Below are 21,850 nucleotides of genomic sequence, written 5' to 3'. Positions count from 1 at the left end.
TATGGAATGAAAATTGAATATAATCGAGGCCCCGGTTTGCTGTTCACTCGCTCGCTCGTTCGCTCGTCGCCATCTCGTTTTCGCTCACGCGAACACTCCGCGGGCATGCAGGCAGCAGCGAAAAACGAGAGGCTAATTGAATTCGCGCTCCCTAAAGCAAAAGAAGCTGACTGACTGACAGCAAGCATGCCATGCAGCTTCGCATACAAAACACACACACATAGGCGGATGTGCATAGCGCAGAAAATAGGAGCAGACGAGCGAACGCCAACTTTGACACCAACACCACCACCACCCTGCCGGCCCCCAGACGAACCACCAGCCCCGCTGTCTACATATCGTCGAAAAGGTTGCTCTTCTGGGGGTGGAGAGGTTGGTTGAGGTAGAAGATACACGCGGACATAATCGTAAAATATGAACAACTTCATTTATTGGAATAAAGCCAGAAGCAGCGCAAAAGAAGGGAGAATGGCGAGGTAAAGTAGACAGGCCGTCCCCGCTCTAACGCTCTAACGCAAGTGAGTGAATATGTGTGTAAATGCAATCAACAAAACCAGCAACCAGGAGGCTTATGTACTTGGCGCTGATTGGTCTGTAGGACGGTGTGAAGCATCGAGAGGTGAGTATCACGGCAAAAGGAAGAGTGTGACTCCGCCCCTCGTGGTCGGGTTTCCGAGGCAACTTAAACAGACCGATGCGATGGTGTGAGTGAGACGAAAACGACAGCAAGAACCGGATCGCTTTCGGTTGGGTGCCCTGCCAGTGGACAAACTGGTTGTTTGTCAGTTGTCAGACAGTCGTAGAATCGTACGCACGCAATTCGCAAGTTGATCGAGACAAACCCGTTGACGTGTTCAGTGCCCTGTCAGTCGCCGTTGTTTTTGTTGTGTTGACTCTCTGATTCCGACGTGCTGCCGTCGTTATACGTAGAGGCTTGTGCTGCCAATAGACGTGGTGAGCAGATCTGAGATCGTGTGACGTGAAGCGGGCCGATAGATAAGCGATATCGATTTTTCGGTTTATTCTATTCTTCCGTTGAAGGTTGAAAGTGTGCGAAATTAGGCTGGATGTAACACTTATAGAAGACCATACAAGACAAGTAGTGCGTTTCGAACGGAAGTGCTAGATGTTGTTTTGATTTTGGAACGTTTGGAAATTTTGCTTTCGAGTGTGTGTTGTTCTGAGGAAGTGAGTTGGCTGATGCGAGGAAGCATCTAGCAGCCAGCCGGAAGCTGAAGAGGCCGCCAACTACTTATATATGCTAAAATCATCAGGAATGACTGTAACTCCGGTACGAATGGCGATGACCAGCCCGACGGTTCCCATGCAACAGAAGAGCACTTCGCGGATCAGTAACTTCAGTGTGGCATCGCTACTGGCGGACACCCGACCGAGAACACCGTCCAGCGTGACGGCTGCGACGGAGATCCTGTTACCGGCTAACCTATCCCATGCGAGTAGTTCTCCCCGATCGGCACACGATAGTGGTTCCATTAAGAATGACCTGGATCGGTCGGACACCCCGCACAGTCTGCTGGAATCGGATGATTACGACTCCAATCAGGAAGACTCGATTGTAGACATTGAGGATATCAACAATGATAACAGTAGTTCCGATCCTGGACATCCGGATAAGGGTTCGCCGGCTCTGCTGCAACAATCGGCGGCTCTGGCAGCCGCGGGCCATGTTCCTATCCGACCTACACCCTTCAGTGCCCTGGCAGCGGCAGCAGCAGCTTGGGGTGGCATGAGTGGCGGAATGCCCTGGCAGGCGGCCGCAGCACGACAGATGGGTCCCTTCGGACCGCCCGGTCTATTTCCCGGCCAGGGTTTCGGCACGGGACAGCTTGGTGGAGGTGAGTTCTCTATTTGCCACTATCTATTTGTCCTACTATTTGCTAGTTAGTTCAATGACTTTCCTGCTGGGTCAATTAGATTCTAGTTGTGTGTGAGCTTTGCCCCGGCTTAGCGATTCCCGGCGCGGTGGCGCTCGAATTTGTGTATTAATTAGTGGTTTCGAGTTTGCTCTGGTGACGAACGAGCCAGCTGGATCGCTATTACGGGTTTCCGTTAATTAGTTGGAACGTTAATGTCTTAATCGAGCGAATCGAATGCCGTTGAGCGAGCAAAATGGCGATCATTTTGAACCCGGGAATGCGTCTTCGGGTCTGCAATCCACCGAAACGACGATAGTCTAGTCAACCAAACTGTAACTAATTACCAACACCGAACGGGGTCCGATTCCCGGGTGAAACACAGCGCCTAATTAAATTGGAGAATTTAGATTGGGAAATTATGTTAATAAAGAGTTGGCACTCTTTCACTTCGTGACTAGGTTTGGCCTGTTCGAAGGGGAGAAATTTATCGCCTCCTTTCGCAGCCTTCGCCACTGGATAGTTTACGAAAGTCTGTTGAATTTTGGCTGATAGTAGATGGCCTCTACTGATGCACTGCAGTGCTTCGCATTATTTGCAATCTAATTAAATCGCCATAAAAACTATAACAACAAAATCAAACAAAGGGTTGGGCAATTATGAATGAACTTCCTCTTTTGCCGATTGCGCGGAGCCTGCGAGAAACTAATTACAAGATGATTAAGCCATTTGGCAGTTCATAAAAAAACCGAAGCCCATTAGCTTAGCCGTTTCTTTCCAAACTAAAACGCGAGTTCGCCGGACTGTGGGAATTACTACCGCTCCGGCGAGAATTCTTCCACCGAAGGAAGCTACCTGGTTCGCTTTTTTTGTGTTCCTCCTATTTGTCGAGATAAAAACCCATGTATCTAAAATCTATTAATTAGCGTTCTTATCTGTTGTCCACCCGAGAATCGAAAGCAGGAAAAAGCAGAGAAAAAAATCGGTCCAAGTTGGATGAACGAAACATGTCAATTTTTCGAATTCTTTGCCGTTTCGACTGTTTGCCTCCTGGTTTGCCCCGGCGCGGAGACGACGGGCCAGACGCAAGGAAGCACACTCGAAACCAATTAATTATGGTGTGTGATCGATATAAATTCGAGGCGGATTCTGGGAACCTGGAAGTTGTCCTTTTTTTCTCCTACCGCTTGTCATGTTTCCTCCGTTTTGCTTCGTTTTTTGTTTATGTTACTTTTTTTTTCAGTGAACCGACGGACTTTGAAAGCCCGCGCCCGAAATTGCTCCTGCTGCTGCTGCTTCTGCTGATGGAGAAGACAGTGCGGCAATTAATTTGAATGTTATTTATAACAGTTTCGGTTCGTTTTTATTGATTTTTTTTCGGGTCTCTCGTCGTATGTGATGTTGGGAAAAGAGCGGACAGCGAACGGTTGAGCCGGCCGGTGAGATACAAAATGCACTTCTACTCTTTGTCATCGCCAACGTTGGCGACGGTTTCGATGATTTATTCGATTATGATTTAACCGTTTACTTCGACTGACATGCCTCCCAGCGCCCAGCGATTATCCTCGATTTTTTTGGTCGGAGTTTTTTTGCTGCACGGTGGACGCCACATGTGCGTTCGTTCTCTAATATGGAGCGTGTAATTAGGTTCAGTCACAGCTTTAGTTCTTGCGAGAGAGAAAAAAAGTAACCCGAAGCAGTCAAAACTCTGGCAGGCAAAGCTGTTGTCTTCAATTAGCTCGTCAAAGTGGTTTTTATTGGACGCTTCCGGATAAGATTTCGGCAACGGCGAAGGGCGCACGGGGCACGCATGTGTGATTTTGTTGAAATTCACGGGAATTTTTGGTGCGGCCAACAACCATCGACCGAACGGGTTGTTGTTGTTGCTGTTGTACCGGCTTGAAGATGCGCACTCGGAGTAAGCGATACTTCTGTGGGTGACACTATGGATGGATGGATGGCGGTCATGGTGAGCGAGAAGCTGGCATCTGCTGTCGATGTGAATAGATTGTGGATCAGTGGAAATGCGGATGACACTGGTAGCTTGCTGTGGCACTGTGGGGCAGCGGAGCAGGGCGAGTTTTGACAGTAATAGGCAGGCTGATTCAGTTTAGTGGTTTCTTTTTAAATTTTATATCTATCATTTTGATAGTGATTCAAATTTACACGTGTTAGAATACAATCGGTTATAGTTGATGACGTCTGTGTTAGAAAACCAAGTTTGCTGAAAATCATTCAAATTCAAATCAACATTCAAATTTTGTTTCGTTTATGAGTGTGAAGTGATTTACTTTTCCAAATTAAACTTCTATTAACTATCTTTACATAAATTATTTTGAATTTATTAAAAGTATTGATATCTTCATAAAATAATGGAATGTAGAAAAGCTTATTAATAAGAGGTAAGAGCTCTTTTTGTGTCATTTGTATGTTTCCTTAACGAAGTAACTTGCAGTCCATTCATTAGTTTAACTTCTTTGCACCAAATTTTGATAGAATTTTTTTCTGGTAATATTTGCACTGTGATCGATCAATCGATCAACATCAATCGATTTACAATCACATAAATTGATTATAAAAGCTGAAAAAAGATGAAATCTAGATGATACTATTTACAACGTAAATTGAGTCTTAAATTTGCTTATGCCATATGGGATCAATTATTCATGCAATGTTACTTGAATTGTCACCAGGAGTATAAGATTACTCCTAAAGTCGGTTGAGAACCAACTAGTAATACCACTTATAGTGCCGCGGAGAGCCAAATTTCGTCTGATGTCCGTGCTCCGTGGACACTGATCCAACTAACTCGGTTGTAGTCGGTATTCGAATCTCGCCTGAGTGATACTGTTAGAGTCAATGGGATCGTAGCACCAACTCCGCAATTGACTTGTACACCAGCAGTTTACTATGTAGCCTTGTCAAGGAAAAAATCAAACAATTCTCCAAATTGGATTGTACAAGAAATTTGCTTCGTTTTTTAACAAACCGTAATTGACGGTTAAAACTAAGAAATTGATTTAACGTTTTTCAAATTGAACCGAATTTTTTGAATCTCGAATGCCCACAGTTTAGTCACCGGGAGTCAAAACTGTAAAATTTCTTTTTAAATTGTATTTCTCTTATTTTGTCATTATATTTAGTTCCATCACATTTGCTCCACTTACACCAAATTTGAAGTCCGTGCTAGAAAAATTAACTTTATTACATGGATTCAATTGACGATTTGAAACAACAAATCGAATGATAAATTGAAAAATTTAAGCCTTTCCGGAAAACCTGCACCCCGCTTCGGATCGAATTTGTTCGAGGAAATCGTCCGTCCGAAGGCATAGTTTACATTCCACTCTTCTCCTCGCCCTTCGTCGGACACCAAATCTCTATCAACCACTTTCAAACGCTCGCGAGCGAAGATTTGCATTTCAAATTTGCAGCTTCTTCGTCGAATTGAAGGCGAAATGAAATCGTTACAAAAGTTCCCTTCTACAGGAACAGACTCAACTCGCAAAAAAGCAACAAAAAAAAAAAAAAACAAAAAGAAAACAAACAGAAACAATAGTTTCCGATGTAGTTTGTCTCTTCTTCGGGCTGATTCCGATGCACGGCTCAAATTTGCAATCTCAATCGATTTTGGCCCCCTGCGCTCGAACTTCCAGACCTCCTTCTTCCGATTTCTGGGACAATCAACATGAGGTCGACGACGATGAGGCAGCCGGGTAAAGAGTACCACAACCCACAATAAAATCATAAACTATTGCTGGGTTTCTTTTATTATTGTTGGCCGATTCTTAGCGGGCCGATTTGCGGGAGACAAAAACAATGGGGTAGTAAATTATCTTTCACATCCTCGGTTCTTCCGCGGAGTGGATCCAATTCCACAGCGTCGTTGTCGTCGTCCGCTCAGCTCAGGTCTCACCGTCGATTCCTAGCGAGCAACGCTTAATGATAATGTTAAATCGTTGTCCTGCATAAATTCTCCCGGCTTGCAGGCAGCCCGAGGGTGCAAGCAATCGATTTGTCCGTAGAGGAATTCCTGTTGACACAATTTTCCCCATTTACCAGCGCATGGTGGAACGCCATTTTGAATGATTCCGAACGGGTCGAACAACACGGAACAGGTGTGGGGGTGGAAATTAGTTCGAAAATGACCGGCCTACAAGGGACGGACGGCCGGAATGGCTTAATTAAGTCCGAAATAGGGCGAGGAAAATGGTTTAATAATTCCAGCCGGGGCGGCTTTCTTGGTGCGTTCGCGAAACAACCAAACTCATTAGCATGCCGAAAGAATCGATTTTGACATCTGAAAGAGAGGGAGAGAGAGGGACGGACTGCTGGGAGTCAAATCAATTAATCAACGTCGGTTTGGCCGGAGGGCGGAAAAAACCCGCGGAGACAGTGACGATGCAAAATGGCAGCCAACCAAGCGGCAGATCGCACGGAGCTCAGGCGAACACGATTTTGCACGATCAATTACGGTTGCTAATTAATGTTAAAAGCCAGAGAGATTAATTAATTTAGATCTTCTTCGGCTGCGCTAGAGACTGGCGAGGTCTTTAAAAACCGTGATTTTTCCCCCCGCGCAGCCGAAGAACATTCGAGACGAAGAAAAACATCGCATAATTAATTGAAATTACACTTACGCTTACGCTGCTGCTGCATGTTGTTGCTTTTCTGTTGCCAACGGCCGAGCCGAGCTGGCACTGACGTTGTTGGGTCAAAGGCTTTGCTAATCATTCTTGGTGTGGAATTTTGAACAAACAAACGACAACAACAACCAGAAACCGGTACGAGCTAACAAATTTTTGTGACTAGTCCGACGATCCGATGACGAGAGGATGGAGGGGGAGAATGTTGCCTCCCTCATTGACATTTTGAGCGGGCTTGCTAGAGGGTTGCTGTTTTTCAATTTAATCGTCCGCTGTAGGCCAGAGGCCGCCGATCCAAGTAATCCGAACCGGGCAATAAAATGGCGGACGCATATAAATTGATCAATTGCAGGGCCCCTCATGTTTTTATTTTTATTTTCGAGGTAGCCGGTAGTGGTTTTGGTTGGCTGGAATTGTTTCCTAATTAGATTCGGCTAAATTTTATGTCTTGCTAGGTTTCGTGAGAGGAAGTGTGTTAGACTAGAGTGGAGCAAGCTCTGTTCCCTGCCTTTCTGCCGTGGACAACCGAATCGGAACTAATCGAACTGACCTACTGATTTTCAGTTCGGACAGATACAATTTTAAACCAAATCTGATTCTACCTGATAAACCACCGACTTCAGCTTGTTCGGAGTAAATTAAGCCATAAAAGCTTCTCGCAATCCCGGTTGCAGTTGAATCCCCCCAACCAGCCGCCGAGCCAAAACGACTGTGAGCAAACAGAAATTAATATTAATTTCCACTAATTACAATAAATAATAATAAAACGAAATAAACTCTCGCTTGTGCGAGAATGGGCGAACCACACCGTGGATCCCGAACACCGAACAAATGGAAAACACAGACTCGCATAAGCGAGCGCGTTTTCGAGGTGAGGAAAAGCAAGCCCACAACAGAACAAACACATTGCGTGCCGGGATGCCATTACCGGTGCGAATTTCTGCCCGTTCCTTGTTCCCCGCCAGGCCAGGCTAAGAGTTCGCCGGTCTTCAGGCACTTCAGACCCCATCGAACCCGGTTTTGAGTGACCACGGCGAAGTGATTTGAAAGTATTATTACATTAATTTGATACTTGTTTATAATAAAAGAAAACATGGAAAGATATTGTTGTTAATTTATTTGTTATTATAATTTTTAAGTAGCCACTTTGCTTAAGCCGTTGCTCGGCAGACGCTCCGGCGTAGCAGCGCCGGTGGAAAGTGGAGCTTAATTTGTTTCGTTGTTACTGCGCCTCCGTTCGCGGACCGTTGCGAGTCTTGTAGACTCGAATCCGAAAATTCGGTAGGAGATCCAACGGGCGGATAACTCCGGTGCGAGCGAGTGACATATTTTGGCTGCTTCGCTTTGGTGGAAACTTCTTACGGTCCGGCCCGGTTTGGCTCGGATGCTGTGCGGCAGTCCTCCACTAATTGGGCTTCGATTCAGGTTCCGGATCTGCTGCTGCTGCTGTCGTCACGTTCGTTCGTTTGGGAAAAGAGAATGGGCGAAGTTCTCGAGGACGTGCCGTCGTCGCGTCGCGTCGCGTCGCGCCGAGCATGAATCGCGCAGCTTGCCATCAGCCAGTGACGGAAACCGAACCAGCTGATTGACAGTTGACAGTTTTTACAGTTTCAGGACTTATTGCTGTGCTGGCGCGCCGGCGAGGGAGAATGCTTGGGGTTCGTGGCGTTGTCGTTGATTTCTATCGATCGAAATTAGGAGTTGTTCTATATCATGAGCACTTGATATTGATCGATTGGTGGCAAGAGCTTCTGCATGGAAAAGTTAGAAGATATACTTATGCAACTCATAGATTTGGTGGTTATGATAAATTAATGCAGAAATATCAATGAACCAGGCATATTTTCTCTCTTCTAATAGTAGTTTCTAATCATAGCACTCGGAGATTTGACATCCGATTCAAGGCTATCTTGGTTTTGATTTGATTCGCACACTTTTTAATGTCAGTGTCGATGTCCAAACTTGTAAAATCGTAAATGAATGTAAAATCGTATTTTGCATTACAGATAGTAGGCGGTGGGTAATTGAAGGACAAGGGCCTAACTTCTATTTCTATTTTGGACTAAAAAAGCAAAGTCTTGGTTCTTGATGACTAGACCCTACTTTATCGACAGACTTCGCAGCCGGTTATTAGAGTACAGCACAATTACGGAGATCGTGCAATGATCCTACTGACTCTAGCAGCACCGTCTAGCCGTAATTCGAATATTAGACGACTGGCTTGTGAAACTAGTTTGTGTGGTTTTGAACTATATTCTGTCAATAGCTAACATAAATATATTGATTATAGATTCTTTTTCGTTCAATATAGATAAATCTTATGATAGTACAAACCAAAAGTTGAACTTCTAGGGTACTTTTTCAGTAAAAATTAAGTTGCAGGCTATAGCTGGTACGTCGTGTTTCGTGTTGGAGTCGTTGAGGTCGTGATGGGTAATGCAACTGAAGAGGGTATAGCTACATATTTCCGCTAGTATTTTATGGGCCGTCGAAGTTTTGATATCTTTCCGTCGTTGTTCAGATGAAGTGACACCGATCAATTAGCAAAGCTCCTCGTAAGGTGGCCAATTATCCGGATTACTGCACGGTAATGTGCGGCATACACTTTGCACAAAGCGTTTCCGGATGCTTTCAATCTGCCTAGGTCCAAAACGCAAACCGTGGATCCCATACAATACGGCTTGTTTCAAAGAGTGATCGTACAAGTGATTTGCAATGTACCTGGGTCTCGAAACTCCTTCCCATTCCTTAACTAATGATAAGCCCGAGTTGGCGATTAACCTTGCTAATTATGTCATAATACTATTGGAAGTTTAGTACAATGCCGAGATCAGTTACAACATTACTACGATGCAGATACTGGACACGAATGCAGTAGTCATAGACCAATGTTTGCTTCTCGCGGAAGAAACTAATAACTGTACATTTCGTTCCGCTGGTTGTCAATTAGTCGCACCACTCCCCAAGCAGTACATTCTTGGTATCTTTCGATGTAGTAACTTATTTATGAATAAAATTGGACGCAAATCGGTTGCTACAACTGCATCGCAACAACTGTGCTAGTAGGGTCCGCAAACGTGTTGATCAGCTGATGCAGTCTCAGGCAGTCCATTTCGGTGCGGATGGTTGTGTAAAATGTTGCGTCCTCTTTATGCATAAAATAATGACGTGCGAGGCGATAGAATTCGAGCTAAATCATTTATAACCAACCAAAACAGTAAAGATCCTAGAGTGCTACCTTGAGGTACTGCTGAGCAATTTCCGATAAAAGGCAAGTTATGTTGTAAAAGTTGCCGAAGCTCCGAGTTGATTGAGTTTAGATAACAAAATACCATGGCCAACTCGGTTCAGGCTGCCTTCAGGTTGGTATAAACGAGGTCAACCTGCTCTAGTTGGTCCAGCTGGCATGCACAAGGATGTAAAATCTATCAAATTTGACTTCCAAAACGCTTGAGTAAGCACAAAGAGAGGTAATTCCTCGGTAGTTTTCTACGTTATGCTTGTCACCTCTCTTGAAAGCCGGAAACACGAAAGACGACTTCCAGTGACTAGAAAACTGCTGGCGCTTAGCAAAGTGAGATTGAATATCTCTCGGTGACCCATCGGTGTTTTTGAGACATTGCAACATTTCTTCAGCAGTGCAGCTGTAAAAGTTGTGGTTCCAATTTCGTTGTTGGGTGCAAACCACAATGCTCTGGCAATATTGTCAATGTTTAGCAAACAAGTTACATTTTCTGTGTAGAGAAGTCGCTTCGACGTCATTCAGGAAATACGCTGGAGGATAAACTATCCTCCTGAGGTTTCTTGTTTATAAATCTCCGAAAGCTTTTAGGATTGAACTGCTCAGATTTCGCTCAGCTTTCCGAATATAACTGAGATAGAGGCTCCTATTAAGAATTTTGTATTTTCTACTGTATTTTGTTCTCCGATAACCGCCCGACACTAGGCATCAACTGTCTTCGTCAAACTACTTCGTAATGATTGTTGAGGTCCATTTTTGAGAATCATGGTTATGCAATTTCGTAAACCACAGAGGAATACTATGTGTGCTGAATCCAAAATATTCGTGATTGCTATGAAAGACACGTTATTTGCAGCCAACCAGAATTATATAAGCACACTACAACTTGGATTCTTTCCCGAGCGATTTGTAGAAACAAATTTGGTGAACTTCAGATCGTTCTGCCAAAATATTATGAGTGGTAAAGCCCAAGTTGATACAGTTTATGCTGATTTGAAAGTCGCTTTTGATACCGTTAATCATACTATTCTTTTGAGCAAGTTGGAGAAATTTGGATGTACCACAAGATTTGGCAGATGGTTGGAAACATACCTTATGGATAGGTAACTTTTCGTACAACTTGATAACTGCCGGTCTGCCGCGTTTAAAAATGGTTGTGGTCTAGCACAGGGTAGTAATTTGGGACCACTGCTTTTCTGTATCTACATAAACGATGCAGCGTTACTACTCAATGAAGGTGGAAGGCTTTTCTGCGCTGATGATTTGAAAATCTATCTTGCAATCAGACGAATCGAGATCTGCACAATCTTACAGAAGCTTCTGGACTTGTTTAGTTGCTGGTGCGTAAGGAATCAATTGTTATTGAGTGTGGAGATATATTGCGTCATCAGTTTTTATCGCACTAGAAGGGAGATAGAGTTTTATTACGAAATTTCCTGAGTCAAACTGAATAGGGTAGAACATCAGCGCTCTATTACTCTATTGTACGGTCAACGCTGGAATTTGCGAGCATCGTTTGGAACTCGCACGAGTCTATCTGGTCCACCAAACTAGAAAACGTCCAGCGAAAGTTTGTTCGATATGCACTTCCCAGCTAGCACCAACTTGTATATCAATGTACGAAAACTATCGTAAATATCTCCTAACAAACTCGAAATGGTAACTAAAGCTGGATAAAGTGGGATCAAGTTGATTTTCTGTCGTATATAATGATAAAGACTGACATACATACGATTTTCGGCACAAAATCGTAGAGTAGTACGGAGCGACTCGCGCTTAATCGGAAATTATCGTATATAAATACTTATATAGTCGTAACGCTCGAAATTATTCGTAATCACGTATATCGCCTCCAAAATAGTACGGATATGCCAATTTTGCGCATGAAATACGATTTATTCAGCATGTATATCTGTACGTAATGCTGATTTTTACCTTTTTTATACATATGAAAATGCTAGCTGGGTTCGTCATCTTCATTGGAGGGATCAGCAATACTTAACGTCGTACGAAGACCATTGTCGTCTGTTGGGTTTAAGCACGCTAATGAATTGTAAATTCAATCCCGCTGACGACGCCATTGTGTCGGATTACGTTCAGATTCGATTTAGGACTTCACTGAATCAGAAATTGGGACTCTGGAAATTTGAGTTCTACCGATTGATGTGCAGCCATTTTGCACTTTGCACTAGGTTTTGACCAGTTACTATCGGCTCTTCCGCTACTTCTGACACCATGTAAGCTATTTGTTAGTGAATCAACTGACGTTTATTCAAAGTACATGTAATATATAAAGGTGTTATAATAATAGAGCTTTCTGACAGCTCAAGCACCCACACTAGCGAACACGAAATAAGCGTGCATATAAATGATGTTTGCCTCATGTTGGGGAACAGCTGATGCTGGAAGAACAAACCAAAAAATAGGGTTTATTTCTAATTCCCGTCGTAGTAAGTAAAACCATTTTAATTTTCATCATTTGTTTGATTTAATGAATGACTCCATGATTTGTTTGATTTAATGAATACTCCAAAAGTTCTTGTGCTGATTTGACTAAAACACACTTACCTTCCGATCCGTGAACTTTGAAATCACTGAAAAGCGATTATTAAAGCAGATTATTGAAATTACGCAGCTGACTTTATTACTTAAATTCGTCGTACCGTTTTAAAATCCGTTCATCAAAATTTTTCATAGTCCGAACTAAAAATCACAACTATGTTTACGAAGCTAACGCGCATGTATTTGTGTTGGACGGTATGCCAAATATTATTCTGCAAAATTCCTGCAGGTTAGGCAAGTTTTCCTGGCTGTAGAATAACGACAATGCCTTGCGTGAGTTATTTTCATTTATAAATGACGGAAATTCAAACGATTAGTCGACATTTTCTTCTTCGTCGCACGAAAAAACGTACGAAATTTTGCTGGTAGGACTTCTTTAATGATAAAAAGTATTTAAATAGATCTCACCTCACTTTGATTGAGCGCGTATGATAGGCAACAAACTAAAGTATTAAGGAATAACTAGTTTTGCATCGTGTGTCATAAAAATGCTGATATTTTTGCTGAAATTGACGTACAGTACGTTTGAACGGATGATTCATGGTAAGCTCCATGCAAGGCTTGAGAAGCTTGGCGCTTCCGCAGCGTTCTGCAAGGATGTCTACAATCGTACCTAACACACTGAATGTGGCCGAATGTGAAGATCGAGTCTGAGTTTGCCGACTCGTTTTGCAACATCTCTGGCGTACCACAGGAGAGCAACCTCACCGCTCTTTTATCATTTTGTAAATGTATTGATGTAAATGCTGTAAGAAAAAAATAATAACATCAAACCTTCAATACTAAACAAAAGAGAAGAAACCAGCGTTTATTTAACCATGTTATTATGAATTTAGTACACAAATTTTGTACAGTACTTAAATTCCAGTTCAAACCAGACCAAACTTTAAAATTTTTCGACCCAAGCACAAAAAGTAAGCATCCTGGTAGAGATGAACCAGTTTGATAATAGTGGAGTGCCACAGGATCACCTTAGGGAGCCACAAACGTATAACTTCATTTGAATTTTGCTTTGAACTTGCGAAGAGAGGAGACGCGAAGAGAATCTCTCATTGTCACATAGGTCTATTTGAAAAATTGCCCGAGACTTTATTTTTTTGCCCCTTCACATTTCGAAAACTTTTGAAGGGAGGGGCGACATAAACTTTTTTTCAAATTTGTATAAGCCTAATGTAGACCACAAATTGACAAATAAATAAATCAATAAATAATCAGTTTTCAGATGAAAGTGTTAGTAGAACTCGTGTATGATTCCTTACTAACTGTGTCTTGGTAAACTGTTAAGACTAGCGTAGTAATAAGTGCGGAACGTTACATTCCAGCATCCATCTTTTCGCACAAGACATCAATTATGATTAGATTCTTTTAGAATATCAATCCAAACTGCCCAACCTGGGGTATGGTTGCACACTTTATGAACTCATTTTACGTTCAAGACATCAACTTCGTTTAGGTTGACCGCAAAGGGAAATAATTCGTGACCTGTTGGGAACGGAGGGCCTGCCACTGTTTACAGTATTGGGAACGACTGAAATCGCACGCATAAGTGGTCAGCAGTCAAAAATGTTCTAGCACGTGATTGATTGATTCGTTAATTATGACAATACCAATACAATACGTTTATGCATTTATGAATAGTAAATAGTAAAAATTGAGAAAGATTTTTAATCGAACATATAAGTGCAAATATCGTGAAGTCGTTGTCATTGTTTCAGTGCAAGTTTCTGTTTCTGGCTTTTTTTAGTGAATGACACCCAACATGATATTAACACTATCATGAATAACAAAGGACTCTTTTCCGATTGTTCCTTCCCCCGTCCCAGTCGACGACAAGCAGCAACCAGACCACCTCTCCTCCTGTCAGCGACAATTAATTAGAAATGTACCAAATGTAGCGCCAAATGAATCGCCGCATCGGATTTGCTCGATTGTGTTTGCCAAATTGTGGACGCAAATAAATTTATCCACTCCAAGCAGGAGGGAGTGCTGACGGTCGGTGGAAGCCCCCTCTCACTCGGCCCATATCTACCTACCTACCAACCGTTCATTCGGATGACATCTCGTCAGCATCCCAGAGCAAAAGCAGAAGGTACTAGCCGTAAATGAAGCCGTTAATTTATATTTCTTTTATTTAACGGCGCATTTCGTTGTCGCTCGGGGAATGCAGCAGCGCAGCGCAGTCGCGTCCCGCGATGCATTCCGGGAACTTGGCTGAAAATTAATTTTCGCGTGCGGGTTTTTCGTTGTTCTCTTCCTTCTTTGTGGTCCCCGGACAGTGCAAGGCAGAGCAGTGCGGTTTTAGTCCAACAAAAGAAACTCGTAAAACACCGTTTTCCGACCGGCGTTTTCGGTACTATTTGGCGATCGCTATCGCGCCTCATCGAGGAAAAGTGGCAGCCAGGGGGCGGTGTTTGGAATTACAAAACTAGCATTTACGCGATATGGATCTAATCGCGCCTTCATGCGGTTCGGTTCGAACTGCGCAGCCCGTCGCGAACCCTTTTTCGGGCCACGGGATACAACCGATGAAATATCAAACGCGCCAGTCCAGAAATGATCGCCAGCCTGAAGAGTGGGCAATTAAAGCAGGTTAAATGAAATATTCATATTTTATATTTCTCGCCCAACGGCTCTTCGACCGGAGTGCAAACCCTGGCAGGCTTTTATTCAATTTTCGGTACTAATTAATTCCATGATGACGGTATCATGTCGTAAGATCTCGAGCCGGTAATTTTTGGCCCCTCCCCGCGCGCTGCCCTTGTGCTGCGTGCTGAGTCGGTAGCCGTCGAAAAGCGACCGGGCTCGAGAGTAAATAAATGATTAACACAGGCCAAACAAAAGTGTAAATAACGATAATAAAGGCTAAACACTCTGACATGGGTTCCGAACTACTACTGGGCTGCTGGTGCTGGTGCCGTCGCTTTCTAGCACTGCGCTGCGCTGCGGTTGACGGTTTCATTTTTCCGGTAATCGCGAAGGGGGAGAACAACAAGCAAACAAATATCGGAAGTTTCAATTTAGTCCACCCATACTCCGACCGGTCCGACGGTGGTGATGATTGGGGGGTATAAATTAAGCAATAAAAATTAATTGCATTATTGCCCGATCATAATTTTTCTGGGTTGGGCTGGGTCCTGAGCGTGTTGCGGCGATGTTGGTTTTATTCCTTGTTGGGGTCTCGGACCGTGCACTGATTGGATAATTTTCAATTGGTTACCGCGTTGACCGTGCGGACGGACGGATGAAATCGTAACCGGCCGAAGGCCGACCGGGACCGGGGAGGGGTGCGTGATTTATGAGTACATTTGTTTGTGCGGAGGAATTATGGTTCGCCAGTTTGCTGGCTCTGTTCCGTTGTCTCTCATTGGTGAAGGCTGCCAAAAGTGTCAAAATTATCGTTGACAGGGTAACCGGATAAACAGTCTACCAGTCGGAGACCAAAGTTGTTCACGGAAAACGGTTCGAGTTCGAGCTCTATTGCACTTTTATTCCTCGGAACCCCAACCGGACCGGAACAGAAATTGACGTAAATTACGAGTGGTCCGGACTGAGCACGAGGCCTAGTGTGTCCCATTGAACCGGTCGGACCAGCAAAATTTGCCTGTTTATCGCTTGCTTTGATAGTGAATTTTAATTGGCTTCTGTCTTGGCCTTTTTCGTTGGTTTTATCTCATGAGCAAACAAATTGATCTGGCTGTGAAAGCCCCGGCAAAGCTTGAGTAGCTCTTCTAGCTACCCGCTGTCGTTGGAGCGAAAAAGCTTCAGCAGGACCTTGCGAATTCAGTCGACTTATTATCAGCTAATGAGGCGATAATATGCACACCCCGAATGGAAACATCCGCCGGGTTCAGAAACGAGTCGAATTACGCGCTTATAAATTGTATTGAGCCATTAAAATGTTTTATCACAGGTGTAATTGATTTAATTAGTCCATTAGTGGTGCAACGGAGCTGACGGTTTCGCAGCTTTTTGTCGCTCATGCGTTCTTCTGCGGTGGCTCCGCCGCGTGAGTTGTGCGAGCTCACAAGGAAACCGGAATGAAAAAATAGCTAATTAGTGAGAATATTCAGCCGAGCAAATTGGATTGCGAAGGGGGGGTGGCTAAGGGGAGCATCGAAACGTTAGTGACAAAACGGATGCACAACGGTGCTTCTTCGGTGGAAGGTGTCCAATAGTTGAGAAACCTCATTTTTTCTAAATTCAACCTAAAATTGGGTTGATTGGCGACGGAGTGCGTGGCGGGTTACGCTACCGTTTCCTCAATCAGCAACGAAACAGCTTGGATCAACGCGCTTCCGTCCAAAAAGGGGTGTTTAATTAGTTCGAAAATTAAATTACAACCACCTTTCGTAGGCCATCATTCATTGCGAGTGCAGATGTTCCACCCTGGACGCTCCGGAAGACACAGAAAACAAAAAAAAAAACAGAGAACACATCAAATTTTATACGACTAGATTGTCACCTCCGATAAGTCCGCCAGCAGTGGCATACGCTTATTTATGAGTTTCCGATGCGTTCGACGTTGGAAAAAGGGTTAATTATTGCTGCCCTTTTTTCTGTGGTCCGAAACTTGGCCTCGTCGCAGAGCGTTTGATGTTTTTGTTAGTTTTTATCGCTCGCCTAGCCGGAATATTTATGAAAGCACAACGTTGTTGGGCTCCCGGCAAGGATAATTACCTGCTGCTGGCAGGCCGCCCGGCCGGGGGATGGGACTTTTTATCGTTTCATCCCATCTGGATCCGGGAATAAACTCGGTCGAACCCGAGAAGGGGTCGTTTATTGATTCGTTGAAACCATCCGTCCGGCCAATGGAAAACCAGCGCAGGCGCATCTCCTCTGTCTCGCTCGCTTCATGTTGGCTCGTTGGTTGGCAAAGTCTCTGCTGCTGATTGAAGCTTCAAATCACTGACTAATTAAGAGGGTGACCCTTTTCGCAGTGCAAACCATCGTTTAAGCGCACCATTTCAATTAGAATCAAATTAAAATGAGCCACATTCATCGTGCTCTGTCTCTTCCGCTCGGTGACTCGCAGTTGAATCATTCGGGAATTTACATGAAAGTGAAGAGAGAAATAGAAAGACAAGAAAAAACTGCAATTCAACATGATTGCATGCAAAATACCGCACCACATCAAAGTAACAGCGCCGGATCGAATCGAGGCTAAGGCCAGCGGAAGCCGCGCGGCCAACGACGACTGACTTATGGGGTGAGGAGGAGACAGGCGAGAAATAAAAGGGAGGGCTAGAATTTCACATATTTGGCAGCAGACAAAAGCAAGCACCGGCCGCGGCTGCGGCGGCCAACTACAACTTGATCGTTCGATGAGAAGATCCACATGATTGCTGCTGTTGGTTTTTTGAGAGGACAAGCGACGCGCGTGGTAGCGACGGAAATCGCTGTAGAAATTCCATTCGATTTGCAGCGACTTGGTGTGAGAAAACACAATCGCACTTTGCAGCCAGTACAACAACTAGGTGATCGTGGTAGAGGAAGAGGGGGAGAGGGCGAAGACTATTTGTCAAAAGATTTGCCTCTGCAGCTTCGCGGCGAAGCGCGAAATTTATAACATAATCAGCAGCTTGTTGCGCGAATCAACTGACCATCGTACGGGCCGAGCAAGCCGTTTGATAGTTATTTATTTGATTGTAGCTAATGAATTGCTGCGGTTTGATGACCGAGACACCGACGAGGGTAGCAGTGGAAAGCAGATGGCGCGAGGAAGCAGCCTCCAGGCTAAGTGCGCAATCAAGCAGTGATTGACTGACTGACTGACTGGATGGCCGAACCAGGGTCGACACTGCAATGACTGAACGAAAGGTTAACAGTGAAATTCCACTTCCAGTTTTCTTTTTAAATTTTATTTCTATGATTTTTGTTTTTATTCGTTCCCGCTACTGCGTAACGTCATTACACACTACGGCGTTGATGTCCCGAAAGAGAATATAGTGCAGCGACCGTGCCGAATCGATTCCGCGTTAAATGCATATTCATGACCTTCTCATAGCAATTAGAACCATCATCGGTTCGGTGAGTTTAGGATTTTCTGTCCAGCTGGGGCTTGTGCCCGAGTCCGAGAGCGCGAGCGGGCTAATTTTCATACGTGTACGGTGTGCTTTGAATGCCTCATGCAAATGTGTACCCGCTTGCCCTTGCCCATTGTAGCCGCGACAGCACCTTTCCTTCCAGTCGGCTGGTAACCGGTGCTAATCGATTCGCTTGTACCGGCAACTACCGAAAGAGTGCGAAAGGCGGTAGCGAAAAGGGTGGGGTACAAATTGCAGAAGTGCAAAATAGCTTTTCCTCCGGTGGCACGTTGGCAGCCGAATCCCGCCACCTCTTCGGTGGGATCGTGTTTTGAAAAGGCTATAAAATTAATTTATTAAACTGCAATTTACACATTGTGCAGTACCATCGCGGTGGAATCCGAGTGCGGAGAGGTAAAGTGAGCAAGAAGCCTGGAAAGAGAGTCACTTTTGTTGTTGTTGCAAGCGATGTGTGCCAGGGAAGACAAAACAAACCCGTTTCGCTCGCTCGCGTAGAGAGGCAAAAGTGAAAATTATCAAGCCAAATAGTGTAGCGATTGCAGCAGCCATGCATGATGCTGGTTGCGCCTATGTGCAATGGCTGTACTGCTGTCTTCGTCATCGTCGCCGCGATGCCTGCAAACGTTAGCGAACGGTTCGAAGAAGGCCTACCTTTATTTGCTGCATTCACACCTTTTGCGGAGTCGTCCGGATTTTTCACCCGGCAGGGATCAAGCCTGAAGGGGTTGTGCACCAACCGAAGCAACACACGAAAGACAATAAACCAAAAACCGCAAAACGGCGAGCTGCAGAAATCCGAACACAACAAATTAAATGCCGTCAATGGAATTTTGAAATGCAACCATAAACTATGTTGCCTCTCCGTTGTTGTTGGCCCCGCTGCTGGCTGGAAAGTAGGGACCACAGATTGCCGCACAACCGTGCATGTCTAGTGGCAATAAAACATTACTTTTCACCGTGGAGTGCCCGCTGTCAGCCACTGTTTTTGTCCTGGGTGCTGCGTTGGGTTGGAAAACTCGATTCAGTCGGTCCATTTTCGGATGGAACCCTTCCGCCGCTCGTACGAGCGAGCGCGTCGCACAAACACATGCAGTCGAGACAAATTTGCATTTCTGTCGCCACGGAATAAGGGAATGCAGATCCATACCTGCAAATCGCAGTGTGGAACCGGCAGGGAGAGCGATATGAATGTAATTAATTTTAATTGAGAAATGTTGACTGGCGGTTTTCCACTGAGCTGGCAACCGTTTTTGTTTCGCCTGCGGAAGCCTGCAGCTGGCTGGTCTGGCTAGCGAGCGAACAACAGCTCTATCGAGCGAGCGCATCGAAGTACAAATAGTTTTATCTGCTGAGCTGCTGTGTGCTATTGCAGGAGCTGGTTTTAGTTTGCTTTCGGAGAGGTAGGCAGCGACGAGGATGATTACTTAATTAAGCAATTTCAAGGAGTGCTGCAATCACCACAACGAGACGAAAAACAATAAAACACAATTAATCATCACCGGTTGTTACTAACAAACGGAGTTGGTCGTGACTGGTAACCCGCCCGGGAGCCTCCTCCCCGAGGAGGGGGTCTCACGGAGAGACCCTGAGCCGGTGAGCAATATGAGAAGCTGTTGAACTTCATCGACGGACGGACGGAGTTTCGTCATCCATTTGTTGGCAAAGTTGGCGTAATTACGGCTAAGGTTGTCGCAGCAGTTTTTGAAAGCAGGCTATTAATCTTGCCCGAAATTCCTGCCTGAGGCAGAGTGAAAAAGAGTTGCCCCACAAACATGTGTCAAATCGGTTGAAATTCCTTGTGAGCTTCTAAGCGCAACAACAAAACATGTCACTTCGGTTAACAATCCATTCAATTAAGCTTCTAAGCCAAGCTACGTCAGGGGGAAGTCAACCTGCCGATTGAGGTTATAATTTATTGTGTCACTTACTCGACGAACTGTTTAACAACACACAACAACGCCGTCGGAGGAGGAGAAGTGGTAGGTTGGCGGAAGAGCAGCGCATTATTGGCCGCACCTCTGCTTCCTCGGGCGCTACCGTGAGCAACCACTTTGAAAGCGTCTCATTGCTTCAAGTGTCTCTTGAAGACAAGAGTTTTCCTTTCAATTAACTCCCGGTCGATGACGGTGCGCCGTACCCGGGGAGTGAGGTCTGGGACGGGAGCCTTGACAGTATCAATTTAAGCTAATAGTCTATTAGTAGCGTTCTCGAGTTCGTCTGTCCTCCTCTTCAAGCGCTTCTTCGTCTGCTGGCATCCGACGACGACAGGAGCGCAGAAGAACACAGAAATAACATATCACTGACAGCGTTCCGCGTTGCCGATTTCCAAAGCAGTCGATCGTTCAAACATACTTAACTAATGAGATGAAATAGCTCGGCGACACGATCGCGTTGCTTTGTTGTTCTTGTTGAGGAACGTCGACTTTTCCAGCTAAATCATCGATCCTTGCTGCTGGGCGGCAAACAACGCGGCAGCGCCGAAGCGCGTGGAAAATTTATTATGATTTCAAACTTTCTCCGCCTTTCAAGAAAAGCGCAGTTCATTAATTTCACCCACACAATCGTCGGTGGCAGCACCAAAACAGGAAGATGCAAGACACCGATCTAGGCGCTAAGTGTGACGCTGTGTCTTGAAGCTGTGACATCTGGTGAATTATGGTTGTTTTTATCCGACTGGAAGTGAAGTTTGTTTCTCTGACAGTACGCCGGCAGATTAATTCTTTTGTGGGGTCACATTCTGTTCGGTGCGATCAATCGTCGTAGTTGAAGCTAAAGATTACATCACCCACTGGAATATCATTTGAACACTGATAAACACTTTAACCGATTAACGCAAATCCTAATCCTGATCTTATTGGTCTTTGTTTTCCAGATAACGAACCCCCCCGCATCAAGTGCAACCTGCGGAAGCATAAACCGAACCGAAAGCCCCGCACGCCGTTCACCACCCAGCAGCTCCTCTCGCTGGAGAAGAAGTTCCGCGAGAAGCAATACCTCAGCATAGCGGAGCGGGCCGAGTTCAGTTCGTCGCTGCGGCTCACCGAAACGCAGGTGAAAATCTGGTTCCAGAACCGGCGGGCCAAGGCGAAACGGCTGCAGGAAGCCGAACTGGAAAAGATCAAGATGGCGGCCCTGGGGCGGGCGCCGGGCGCGCAGCTCTACATGGGCTACTTCCACCCCAGTCTGATGGGCGGAGCGATGCACCTGGGCTGAACGGACCGGACCACCACCACCCGCGGCCCGCGGCTACTTCTGTGAATATTAGCCCGTAAGCGAGCGCAGCGCGCCCCAGAGCGATGTGCAACTGTAAAAAGTATCTCCCGAGAACTGAAACCAAATGTTTTCCCTAAAGCCGGAACTCCTGCTCTCAATCTAGAACGCTCTCGCACATTCGGAAAAGGAGGCACCGACGCATGAGGGGTTACTTCTTTTATTTATTGCTACCCCTAGGGCGAATATAATTTCCTGTTGGAGTCGGTTCCG

The 21,850-nt window shown here is 45.0% G+C and overlaps 1 protein-coding gene across 1 annotated transcript; it reads left to right on the top strand.

Annotated features, from left to right (window-relative positions):
• Window positions 1-884: 884 nt before the first annotated feature.
• LOC128745391 (muscle segmentation homeobox) lies at window positions 885-21,580 on the top strand. The gene is made up of 2 exons (XM_053842455.1): window positions 885-1,856; window positions 21,240-21,580. Exons 1-2 carry the CDS (start codon window positions 1,259-1,261, stop codon window positions 21,578-21,580), a joined length of 939 nt encoding a protein of 312 aa, XP_053698430.1. The 5' UTR covers window positions 885-1,258.
• Window positions 21,581-21,850: the final 270 nt, after the last annotated feature.

This window comes from Sabethes cyaneus, chromosome 1 (assembly GCF_943734655.1).
Source record: "Sabethes cyaneus chromosome 1, idSabCyanKW18_F2, whole genome shotgun sequence".
Lineage (NCBI taxonomy): Eukaryota > Metazoa > Arthropoda > Insecta > Diptera > Culicidae > Sabethes > Sabethes cyaneus.
The sequence above is the reverse complement of the archived record's forward strand: the minus strand, read 5'-3'. Positions and strand labels throughout refer to the sequence as shown.

Coding starts and splice junctions, on each gene's coding strand:
- LOC128745391 (XM_053842455.1), top strand. CDS start 1,259: ATGCTAAAATCATCAGGAATGACTGTAACTCCGGTACGAATGGCGATG. Junction 1,857..21,239: donor CACGGGACAGCTTGGTGGAG/GTGAGTTCTCTA, acceptor TTTGTTTTCCAG/ATAACGAACCCCCCCGCATC.